The 12,116-nt window shown below is 43.0% G+C and overlaps 1 protein-coding gene across 2 annotated transcripts in view; it reads left to right on the plus strand.

Moving 5' to 3' along the window:
- LOC147430794 (zinc finger (CCCH type) helicase family protein) overlaps positions 1-12,116 on the plus strand; it is a 105,756-nt gene that overhangs the window by 36,025 nt on the left and 57,615 nt on the right. For both annotated transcript variants that reach the window (XM_086493352.1, XM_086493353.1), the window contains exons 2-3: positions 5,194-5,371; positions 5,946-6,122. In XM_086493352.1, the coding sequence (XP_086349478.1) occupies positions 5,194-5,371; positions 5,946-6,122 (355 nt within the window). The remainder of the gene's footprint in view (positions 1-5,193; positions 5,372-5,945; positions 6,123-12,116) is intronic.

Raw genomic sequence — 12,116 nt, forward strand, 5'->3', positions numbered from 1 at the left:
AGCGTATTCTGGGCATTCCAATGTCACATGTGCTTCATCTTTGGGAGCTTGCATTGTACATGATGTGCATATCCGTTTAGAAGCATCAATTTTCAGCCAGCCCTCTGTTTCTATTTTGAGCATATGTGACCTTGTGCGCATCAAAGAGATGGCTCTTCGTGCCATGTGGGGCATGGGTGCTCGTATGTGGGCCTGGGCTTCCATTGGGTTTGTGTTATAGCCTTCCCAATACTTTGTGTTGACATGCTTGCAATAGTATTCAAATTTCGAGCGGTGTTGCGTTGTCTTCCACTTGGTGTGGAGGCTATTTAGTAATGCAATTTCAAAATTCAGCATATGTTCTCCCTCCTTGCCCTCCTCAATAAGCATGTCCACATATGCTTCTACATTCCATTTAGCGAACCATTTCTTAATGTCCTGTATGAGGCTCGATGACAGAAATTTGTTTTTTTTTTGTCTTTTGCGGCGCACATCCCATTTCCCATGCAATGCGGGGGATTCGAGTAGTAGGCATCACTTTGACCTTCATGATATACGTGTACATTTTTTGCAATGCTTTCATTTCTAGTGGTCTCTTGCCTGTCTCCAAGAGTAGCACGGAGTATGGTGTCGTCTTTTTGACCCCCATGTGTCGACATAGAAACTTTTTCTGAATTTTTTCAATTTCATTCCATGTGTGGGCCGAAATGCTTGCTCCCCAGATTTCCACTCCGTAGAGGATGGCTTGCACTACGCATGTCTCAAAAATGGTCGCTTTTATCTCCCATCTTTTTATGCTCCTTTGTGTGCACATGTTTTCAAATTGATAGTACTTGGCATGGCCAATGTCAATTCTATTATGTGCGCATTGTCCCCAAGCATAGTTGCACGGGATGTCAATCCCCAAGTACTTGAAACTGTCGACTTTCTCAAATTTTTTCCCTTGATACATGAGGGGGGCGTGGATATCCATCTTACGAGTCTTTACAATCATGAACTTTGTTTTGTCTACATTGATTGATAGACCCACATTTTCACAAAAAGCATGTAACGCATCGACCAATTTCTGTAGAGATGTAATGTCATGGGCGAAAAGAGCCACATCGTCTGCATAGATGAGCATGAGAAGTGTAAGCATTCCGATGGCTGGTTCATCCCCTTCTAGTTGAGGGAGGAAGCTTTCTATTTGATCAATGCATAATCCAAAAAGAGTAGGGGAGAGAGGGCATCCTTGTTTGACCCCATGTTGCTCGAGAAAGCTTTGGACAGCCCTTCGTGCGTTTTTAGTTGACATATGACTCTGTCATAGAGACGTGCTACCACACTCCTGAGATGCATCGGTACTTTTATGCATTCCATCCTTTTCCATATACCCAATCTCGGGACCGTGTCAAAGGCTTTGGTGAAATCTACAAAGCAACAGTATAATGTTTTTCCCTTTAGCCGACTCTCTTCCATTAATACCCTGAGTGAAACAAGGTGATCAATGGTGCTATGTTTTGGTCGAAAACCTGCTTGTTCTTTTGCTCGTTTCCATTTGTCTTTGCCCATGTGCTTATGCTTTGTTCTATGATGCTTCCCAAAAGCTTTGCCATGCAAGATCCTACCATAATGGTATGGTAGTTGGTAGGCTGATTTACATCCCCTTTTTTGTAAAGTGCTTTGATCCAGTTCTTTTGCCAATCCTCGGGTAGCCCTTGAACAATGGCTTGGTTTAGCATTCTATGTATCAACTCTCTGGCTCTCATACCTGACCATTTAAGCATTTCTGAGTTCAAGTGTAGTATGTCCGGAGCTTTCCCATTTGCAAGTTTCTGTATGCCTTTTTTAACCGTTTCGGAATCAAAGTGGTCTTGGGCATGGAGATCGGTTTGCATGTGTGGCATTTCTTCCGCATTATTATGCGCATATAGTTGTTCCACATACATGTACATGTCATCTGAGCTTATGTCCCCCATAATGTCATGTCTCCATCCTTTTATTTTCAGCCATTCCTTTTTGGGATTTTTCTTGAAGTTGGCTATGGCTTGTGTCTCCGTGCGTAGCTCATAGTTTCTTCTTTTCCGCCTCTTGAGATTTGTGTAGTCTTTTGATAGAGTTTCCCATTCCGTGTTCGTCGTTGACAGTGCCCGCAATTGTTTTTTTATATACTTGCACTCTTCATCAAACCATGGGTTATGCGGTAGCTCTTTAACATGATTTCCTCGCCGATGCGTTTTTCCCATTGTTTGTTCCACGGCGTCACATAGAGCTTGTTTGAAAATTGGCCATGTTTGTTCAATGTGTGATGGCATGGGTACATGAGAAAGTGCATTGTCTAGATGTTCTGCATACATTCTTTTCTTGTCCACTTGCATTTTGTATGTCCATGATCGGGCATGGGGCTGTTTTTGTGCTTTTTGAGTGGGAACTTGTAGCCATACATGGATTGGGGTGTGGTCCGAATTGGGTGACCTCTTCCCAATTGTAAAATTACTTACAATATGGGATGCCTCATATGCAATCAATACATAATCAATAACACTCATGCCTTTGTTGGTCGTGTAGCATGTGCATTCTCCCGATTTTTCGAACTTACTTGTTCCATTGACGTCGATTAGTTGTAAGGATGTCATCATACTGAGCAATGCAATACCTTGCGGGTTTGTAATGAGATCTTTCGAACATCTCTCCCATGTGGGATCTAGTATCTCATTATGTTGAAGCATTGGAGGTGTCATGAGATCCACCATTTGCATTTGCGCATGTGCTATGCGAGCATTCATGTCCCCAATAAGCATAATCATCCCTTCTTGTGCATAGGCATGGATATCGGCATACAGATCCTCGAAAGGGTAATTCTTCTCTACATTGAAGGCACCATAGAATGGTGACTCTCTATGGGGGATGTAGCACCCGGCAATGAACATAGGTTTAGGTTTTGTGTCAAACTTGATCCATATGTACCGGTTATGAGCATCTGTCTTGCAAATTGTGATCATTTTTTTGAGTTCCTCTCGGTAAATCACCGCGACGACTCCTTGTCCCCTCATTTTTGTACATGGCATCCGTAGGGAGTGTGTGACATATCCTTCAATGTGTGGTATTCTACATGCATCGTGTTCCCATGTTTCCAATAAAAAGAGAATGTCGGCTTGTGGTAGGACTTCCGTTAATCCTTCTCCTTTATGCCACGGGAAGCCTCTGCAATTCCAACTTGTCACGTGTAGTTCCGTGAACCCATGGGTCTCGCATTGTCATTTTGTTTCCTCTTTTGCTTCCCCTTTCGTGTCCTCTTGGGCTGTTTTTTTGTTCATGCGAGATTCGTATGCTTCACGTCTGGTCTTTTGTTGGTTCGGCGTTCTATCTTCACTGATGTATAGTGCGCTATCCTTTAAGTAGATGCGGGCGTTTTCGAGGATAATAGCCCTCTTGCGGGCATCCAGAAGTGTGCATACGATTGCCCGATTTGCTTCTGGTTTCTTCTTGCCTACTCGATGTGCACCATATACCACCACATCATGCATTCCGAAGTTAGCGGAGATCATTTCCGTGATGTCGGTGTTCAAGGTAATGACCTTCTCTTTGTCGGATTCGGGGATGCCCCGTATCACGATGTTCATTTTTCTTTTCTCTTGTTCGGTGTATTCTTTGTCATCCTCATTAGCATACATGTCTCTGTTCATTGAGGAAGTTTGAGGCATTGGTGTGTGTGTCAATGCATCTTTCCCAGAGCCCACATTTTCAGATACATTCATTTGCGCAATCTTTTCATCATTTGTGGCTAGCATGTCTTGCATTGTAGCGCTGTGCTTATCGAGAGCACCCTGGAGCTCTTGCATCTTCTCCTCTTGGTGACGGACTCGTAGGTCTTGCATTTGGAGCTTGTGTTCCAATTCTTGGTTTTTTAGAGCTAGGTCTTTGATTTCATCGCTCTGCTTCATGATGGTGGTGTGCATCGAGGAGATGAGTCCCCATATGTCTCGTAATGAGCATGGTGGCGTATTCCCTTCCATGATGTCCGGTTTCGGGGGGGTTGTTTGCTGTATTGGTTTGGGTCCCATGGTGCGTGTAGGTGAGGACGTGACAGAGAGGCCGCTTCTGGAAGTTCGCATGTTCACAGTGTCATTCATGTGTCCATGGTGTGATTAGAAAGAGGAGCCCGTTAGTGAATCAAGCGGGGGGAAGAAACAGAGAGAGAGAGAGAGAGAGAGAGAGAGAGAGAGAGAGAGAGAGAGAGAGAGAGAGAGAGAGAGAGAGAGAGTGTGACCTGCATGGAGATAGATGACGAGCAGGAGGTGGAATTGCGGACAACCATAAGTTTTATGAACAAAGTATGCAAGTTAGATTTTCATGCAATCGATGATTTTATGAGGCTATTGATTGTCTAGAATACAAATTTGGTAGTCCAAACATTTTCTGATGAATTAGAGCACAAAATGGCAGCAACTGCTGAGCAGCCATATTGCCTATTCTGAATTAAAAAGTGAATGGGTTTTTAAAACTTTTAGACGTAAACCCTAAATGCTTTAGTAGCTAAAGGTAACATCATTATGTGTTCAAGCTTCAAAAATTCATGCTGCCCACTGAAAAATTGGTGTAGAATTGGTTTGGGTGGGCAGCATGATAATGACCATCACTTCTATCAGGCATAGTACTGTCAACATACTACAGCGTCCAACGAACATCCACGTGAGTGTTTGCAACAACTACATAATTTAACTGTCTGCTGGTTTCGCTTAGCTGACTTTTTTCATGTTTTAACTTCAAACTTTCGATACTGCATGTTTAAGACCAGTTGATGATATTACAGAAATTCTTTCCATCTGTAGTGGTGCGCGTGCCCTATCAACCTTGTTTCTGTTGTATGCTCTTTTTTCTTCCGGATGTTTTCGTTAGTGCTAGGCTTCATTGTGGCCGAGTCTTCCTTGAATCTCCGGGGTCATGACAGAAACTCAGTGTGCTAATTTCTGTGTTGACGTTTGCTTATGTGAGTGTGTGTGTATCATGTGTGCTTGTGTTGGGAGCATATAGTGGTATGTAATTTTACACTTGCTATGGGGAACTGATGATGTTAGTGGGAAAGTCAGTCCTCTGATGGTTCTAATGTCTTGTGGATGACTACAATAAGTCAATCACTTGCACTTTCCTTTATCAGAAAATCTGAGCTTTTCTTCGAGCCATTTAGCGATTTATCATTACAGGTTCTTCTTGCTGGTGGTTGCTTTCATGCAGGGAAAAGTTCACAAGTCCCACAAATGCTTTTAGAAGAAGGAATCAGTCCGATATTGTGCACCCAGCCAAGGAGGCTTGCTGTTGTTGCTATCTCTAAGGTTGTTGCTAAGGAAAGAGGTTGCCAACTTGGAGACGAAGTAGGATTTCACATTGGCCATAAAAAAGTTGCTTCCCCCAAGTAAGTTTGGTTTGGTTCATCTCACATGTTATCTTTTTCCTTTTGCATAATTGTATGTGCTGTTGGGAGGGAATGGCAATGCCTTTGTTCCTATTTTCTTGTTTTAAAAATGTTGCATATGACAGAATCAAGACAACTTTTCTTAGCTGTCGCTCCTTGAAGGATTTTTCAGTGAAGCATGAATTAGCAAGAATGCATCATTCTGGGAAGCTTGTTCCGTTCTCTTCTTTCTCATTCATCATCATAAGGGTGTAGTTTTTTTCAGAAATCTCATTTGTAATGTTTTTTTGTATTGTTTTGTTCGATTGGAAGGTGTTAAGTTTGATTATAGGCTTTTTGTGGGCCACCCTTCTTATGGTTTTGTTTTCATAATAAGCCAAGCCCAAGGCAATCAGACATCTACTATTTGCTTTTCAATGCACATTTCATTCTTTTTGTAAGACAGTTTCAAAAAGTGAGATTAGTAGCTCAAGTTATGATTAGGCTTGTGGTTTTTACCAAGAGTGTCAGCAATGGTTTTCTTTCAAGATTAGATTTGCTAGAAAATTGATGAAGGTTTTTATTGTAATGATAGGTCAAGAATTATCTTTGAAACTGCTGGGGTTCTTTTGGAGGAGCTGAGATGTGGAGGAGCTAAGGTCTTATCACGCTATAGAGTTGTTATATTTGATGAGGTGCATGAGAGGTCTGTAGAATCAGATTTAGCGCTTACATGTATCAAACAATTTATGTTGCGGAATGGCAACCTAAGGTACTTTGTTAATTCTTTCTACGCCAGTTTGTAGGATTTAATCCTCTTTTCCAGTAAAATGAAGTTTTGAGCTCATCAATTGTAATCGTAATTCATTTGAATGTGGCTCCTTGTATTCATTGCTCACTTTTGCTACCATCATATTTATTTGGAGAGCTTTTGCAATTTTAAGGTTTGTCTCCTTGGCATTTTGATGGTGTTACACGTGTGAGGTTTTCTTTTGTTCAATTTTTTTTTGCAAAAGCCAGATTGGTTAGTGCTAAAAGAGGAAAAATCTACAACCCTAACAGTAATCAAAGAATTTCTCTCTTAGTGATTTATGAATTTCTTTTTCACCCATACATCCTGAATAGAAAGCATTGTGCTCCGAAGTGAGGCTTGGCATCAAGATGATAACTACGTTTTCCTAAGAGGCCAGCTTCCTTGTCTTAGAAGAACCTGCTGCATCTGCTGCACTTGGACTGTCGATGGTCCAAAGTCCGCAACCGTACCTCAAGGTGAGCTCTCTTCATAGATGCCATCCTATTGTAGAAGTTATCCAAATAGCTCAAGATCTCCCGAGCATTAGTCTTATATGTCCAAGTGTTTGTGGAATACAATTGAGGAAGATAAAGACCGTATCCTAGCATTAGCAGATCCGATGAGCGTTGGTATTTCTCAACCTTCTTTAACTCTTGAGAAGAAAGAGAACGGTTCTCAGGAGCCTTTGACGGTTCATTCTCGTAATTCACCATCAAGATAAGCTCGTAGGTCTCCAAAACCTGTCAAAAGTTGACGGAACTTCCCCAAAGATAGGAAGTCCCCCTCGCGCTCAATCCTGGGAAAAGAGAATGAGTACCACCATAAAGAAATCTGAGACAACCTGGAGTAAAACCGCTTCCTCTGTAACTGAATAGTGGAACCTGAAACTCATGGAACTCGAGCCTCAAAAAGAATCACACCATCAACTCAGACTGTGAAGAATAGGAAGACTGGAAAGGCCATCACCTAAGGATCATGTTTGCGAAAGAAGCCGTTGAGGTCCAAAAAGAGAGCCTAGCTACTCAAGCAAAACTCCCTGAGATCAAACCAAATGTCCGCCAATTCTCTGCATCTGCCAAGATCAACCCTATAAATACAATCCAATACAATGTGCCAAACTGCAATGATAAGGACGACGACAGGCCTGAGAGTTCGAGAGCAGCTGAGGAACGTGGCAGAAAAGGCAGATAGAAAAGCAGAACTGGTACCACATGGCGTGGGACTTGCACCGAATCAAATGAATGAAAGTACAAACTTTGCCATTTTTTGGGGCAAAGTGAAGGATCAGGAAGCTCTTTTGAAGGAGCCAAGGCCAACTTCTTTTCACTTGAAATTGGCGGCTCGATTTGGAATTACGCTCGATAGACTAACGCCAGAGGCAAAGGTAGTTCGACTGGCACCCGGATACGGGATGTTGCCATTATACCGAGCATTAGCAAACTTCGTTTGCAATGATAGGGGTGTTCAAGGCACGCGAGTGACGTTCTACTCGGAATCCCTTGGTACCACAAGAACTATGCTGTGGTTGACCACCAGGCCGAGAAAGCGACTTTGACAAATGAAGAGCTCAGAGATTGTACTTGATAAACTTCAGTTTCTTTACTCATTCTTTTGGGAGAGAACTGAACGATGGATAAACGTCGAATATGTTTTGACCTGAACAAAAAAACGCCGAGATTTTTCTCCACACTCATGCCGATTGCTTTTTAGAGGGCTTGAAGATCAATGGTTGAAGATCATACCATTGATTTGATACCTGGAAGCACGCCACCGAACCGGCCACCTTATCGTGTGAGCTGAGCACTGAATGAAGAGATTATGAACCAAGTGAAAGACCTCTTGGAAAAGGGTCTTGTCCAGCCTAGTACTTCACTGTATTGCTCTCCAGTGTTGTTGGTTTTGAAGAAAGACGGATCTTGGAGAATGTGCATCGATCATAGAGCTCTCAACAACATCACCATCAAGAACAGATTTCCGATTCCTAGGATCGATGATATACTCGACATGTTATAGGGATCCTCGAGCTTTAGAAGGATTGACCTGAAGAGTGGATATCATCAGATCCGAATCGCGTCGGGAGACGTCTACAAGACAGCCTTTTGGACTACTTTTGGGTTATTTGAGTTTTTGGTGATGCCTTTTGGCTTAACCAATGCTCGTGCGACATTTAACCGGATGATGGATAAGATTTTTCGAGAGTACAAGCTATTTGTTGGCACTTTCTTTGACGACATCATTGATTTCTCCAAGAATGAGGCAGAACACAGAGATCATCTGCTTCAGGTCTTTCAGGCATACGAGATCACAAGTTAGTGATTAATGCAAAGAAAAGTGAATTTTTCCTACCAGAGATACACTTTTTGGGACACATTGTCTCAGCAGCAGGAGTGCAAATGGATTCGGCCAAGATAGAGACTATACATGATTGGCCCGATTTGAAGAATGTCCATGAAGTTAGAAGCTCCTTGGGACTGTGTTCGTATTACAGGCGGTTCATACGAAAGTTTGCAGAGGTTGCTTCCCCTTTGCATATCTTGACACAGAAAGGAGTCCCTTTCTTGTGGGGATCCACAGAGGTGAGTGCCTTTCAGACATTGAAAGAGAAATTGACTACGGGACCAGTTTTGACTTTGCCGGACTTATAGAAGTCATTTGAAGTATATTGTGATGCTTGTGGTCGTAGTCTGGGTGCAGTCTTAATGCAAAAGGGCCATGTCATAACTTACGAGAGCCGATTGTTCTCTAGGCCGGAGATGATAGCACAGATTTATGAGAAAGAGCTTTTGGCGGTTATCCATGCTCTTACTCAGTGGTGGCACTACCTACTCGGAGCGGATTTTACTGTCTTTACAGACCATCAGAGTTTGCGCTACTTCTTGTCACAGAAGTAGCTTTCGGAAAAGTTGATGCGGTGGGCGAACATCTTGTCACAGTTTCACTTTCAAATTGTCCATGTGCAGGGACATATGAATGTGGTGGCAGATGCTTTGTCTCGGAAGCCGTTGGTTCTGGCTATTTCAACGATACATTATAGGAGCTTCAAGGATAATGGTCGACCAGTATGCCACAGATAGAGATTTTGCGGATATTTTCACACGGATACGGGATGGGGAGACAGTAGCAGGATACTCCATTCGGGAAGGCTACTTGATGAGAAAAACCATGTTTTGCGTTACACAGCCGTTGAGGAAAAAGGTTATGACTGAATGCCACTATCCACCTTTTACGAGTCACCACGGCATTGCTACCACCATGAAGGAGGTAGAGAGATACTTCTTTTGGCCGAGACTTAAAAAGGATGTGGAAGAGTTTGTGCGCAGTTGAAGTTTGACATGCATAAGGCACAGGGATTGTTACAGCCTTTACCCATACCCACCTGCCCCTGGGAAAGTATTGCATTGGTTTTTATTTTTGATCTCCCGAGAACACGGAATGATCACGATGATTTTCCCGATTGCATGGCACGCTTGAGACGATTGTCTCCGACAGAGACCCCAGATTTGTGAGTTTGTTTTGGAAGGCAATTTGGGAGAACATTGGCACGCAGTTGCAATCTCGTCATCGTTCCACTCGCAAGCTGACGGGCAATTTGAGATTGCCAATTCATTGGTTTTAGATTTATTGAAGGCTTGTATCTCGGACCAGAAGACTCAAATGGGAAAAGTACCTACCTTTGGTGGAATTTGCCTACAATAACACGATACACTCTTTGACGGGGAAGGCGCCATTTGAGATTGTTGAAGGTGCTGTGAAGGTTCCATCCTTCCTAAGCACGAAAGATAAGATCTTTGAAGCGGATGATATACGCAAGATTTGGATATGGCTTTTGCCAAGGTTCGGGAGACTTTGCAGAAGTCTCAAGAACAACAAAAAAAGGCAGCGGATCGCCATCGTCGCCACTTGAAATTGAAGGAGGATGATTGGGTGCTCTTACGTTTTGAGAAGGCACGCCTAAGAAAGAAAAAGGGAAAGGAGAGGCTTTTTCCAAAGCTTAGTATGCGATACTACGGACCTTTCTAGATCACTGAAAAGATAAATGATGTCTGCTTCCCATTGAAACTGCCAGATACTTATGGATTCACAATGCATTTCATGTGAGTCTCTTGAAATCTTCCAAGGGTGATGTGCCTGATGATGGGGAGCTTGATGAGCAACCCGAAGTGGAAGAAAACGAGGAGATCCTTGTTCCTAAACAGATTTTGGCACATAAGGATACGAAGAATAAAGGTAAAGTCTGAAGGCGGTTCTTGGTTAAGTTCAAGAACTATCCTGCATTGGATGCGAAGTGGATGGAGGAGAAGGACCTAGCAGATACTCCTCAGATTGTGAAACTTTACCTCGATGCTTTTGGTTTAGCATAGTCTACTCCAAATGGAACCCAGACTTCAGCTTGGCCGGAGAATTCAGCTTGGCTGGAGATCTAGTGCAGTGGGATGCACAAGAGGGGAGTCACTCCGCTCCTTTATCAACAGATACCTTGATTTTGATACTAAAGTCATTGATGTCTCTTTGAGCTTTAGGGATACTGAGAGCTGACAGTATTCTGTTGGATGACTTTATGAAATGGAATTCCTGATTATGATACTGATTTGTTCTTGATTTCTTTTAAGTGCAGGAACTGATAGACGAAATGACTGTAGCATTTTGGTCTGATTGATATCGAATAGACATGGTTGCAATAGGGGTTAGTCAATCGGACATCGATGAGGTCCCGATTGGACCTAGATGCGATTGCTAGCTACATTGCCGATAAATCATGGTCTAATATCCGAATGAATGTTGAATGTCATGTGATATCTAAGTGATGTCGTTGATGTGATTGTCGATTTGGTACATGTGCTAGATGTGTGTTCCTAGTACGTAGGTACTAACAGTCAGTGTCTGCTAAGACGGTTTATGGCTTCTGTTGGTTTTGTAGGCGTAATCGCAGTCGATTACAATGCTTTCAAGAGGGGGGTATGTCACAAAGTGATGACGTGGCTATCGATAGCAGTCTGCCAGAAACCCTAAAATTCTTGCAAACCCTAATTTCTGCCACAAACCCTTATTTGCAGAAACCCTAATTTTTGGAAACCCTAACCGTAATTTTCAGGCTGAAACCCTAAAGCGGCTGAAACTGCCACGTGGCCAGCGTACGGATTTTCGAAAATCGCGGAGGTTGCTTTTTACTCCTAGCGACACAAAATTGCAGCTTTTTGGGCTATGCAATTTGAATAAGAGAGAGAGAGCTAATTTGCTTTATTTACTCTCTTGAGAGAGAGAGAGAGAATTGTTACTTTTGAACTGGAAGCTTTTGGGGCTTTGCTTTTGGGCATCCCTTGTAATCTTTAAATATGTGGTTTAGGGCTCACTCTGCAGAGCATCGGCACGCAGAGTCTGAGAGTGAAACCCTAACTGCTCTTTGTACTTTGACATTGATTTAATACATAAAGAAATGCCGAAAGGGGCGTCAGTCTTTGGGGCCAATATCTCTAGGCATGGAACTCCGCCGGGCCAGTGCAAATCTATTGTGATCTGTGAATTGTTTTGAAGTGGTTATTTGGTGCTATGGTGATTGATTCTTGACTTGGAGTGTCCAAGTTTGTTACATACGATCGTAGACAGGCTCCAAGTATCAGGCAAGCCCTCACACATGGCACGGTTAAACATAACTGCTAGAAGCTCCGCTAGTAGATCTTTGGCATGCATGAAATGCTCAGCCACTAAGCCATCATGATCATATGCTCTCCCAGTCCTCATCCTGTCAATGGCCTTCTTCACCATCTCAGCGGTGAAAAAGGCACATGTGTGTGGGCATGGATCGGGGGGGTCGGGAAGGGGTTGTTGTCCAGAAACTGTGTACAAAGATGATGCGTTCTGACCCTAGGTCTCTGTAGAGGTAATGGCAGGGGGGGGGAGAGTGCTCATGAAAGAGCCTCCATGCCTCACGCGAGTCTTGACTCAAGAATAGCTGGTATAGATCCTGCTCTAGTC

The sequence above is a fragment of the Adiantum capillus-veneris genome, chromosome 21 (assembly GCF_014529385.1).
Source record: "Adiantum capillus-veneris isolate H3 chromosome 21, ASM1452938v2, whole genome shotgun sequence".
In the NCBI taxonomy this organism is placed as follows: domain Eukaryota; kingdom Viridiplantae; phylum Streptophyta; class Polypodiopsida; order Polypodiales; family Pteridaceae; genus Adiantum; species Adiantum capillus-veneris.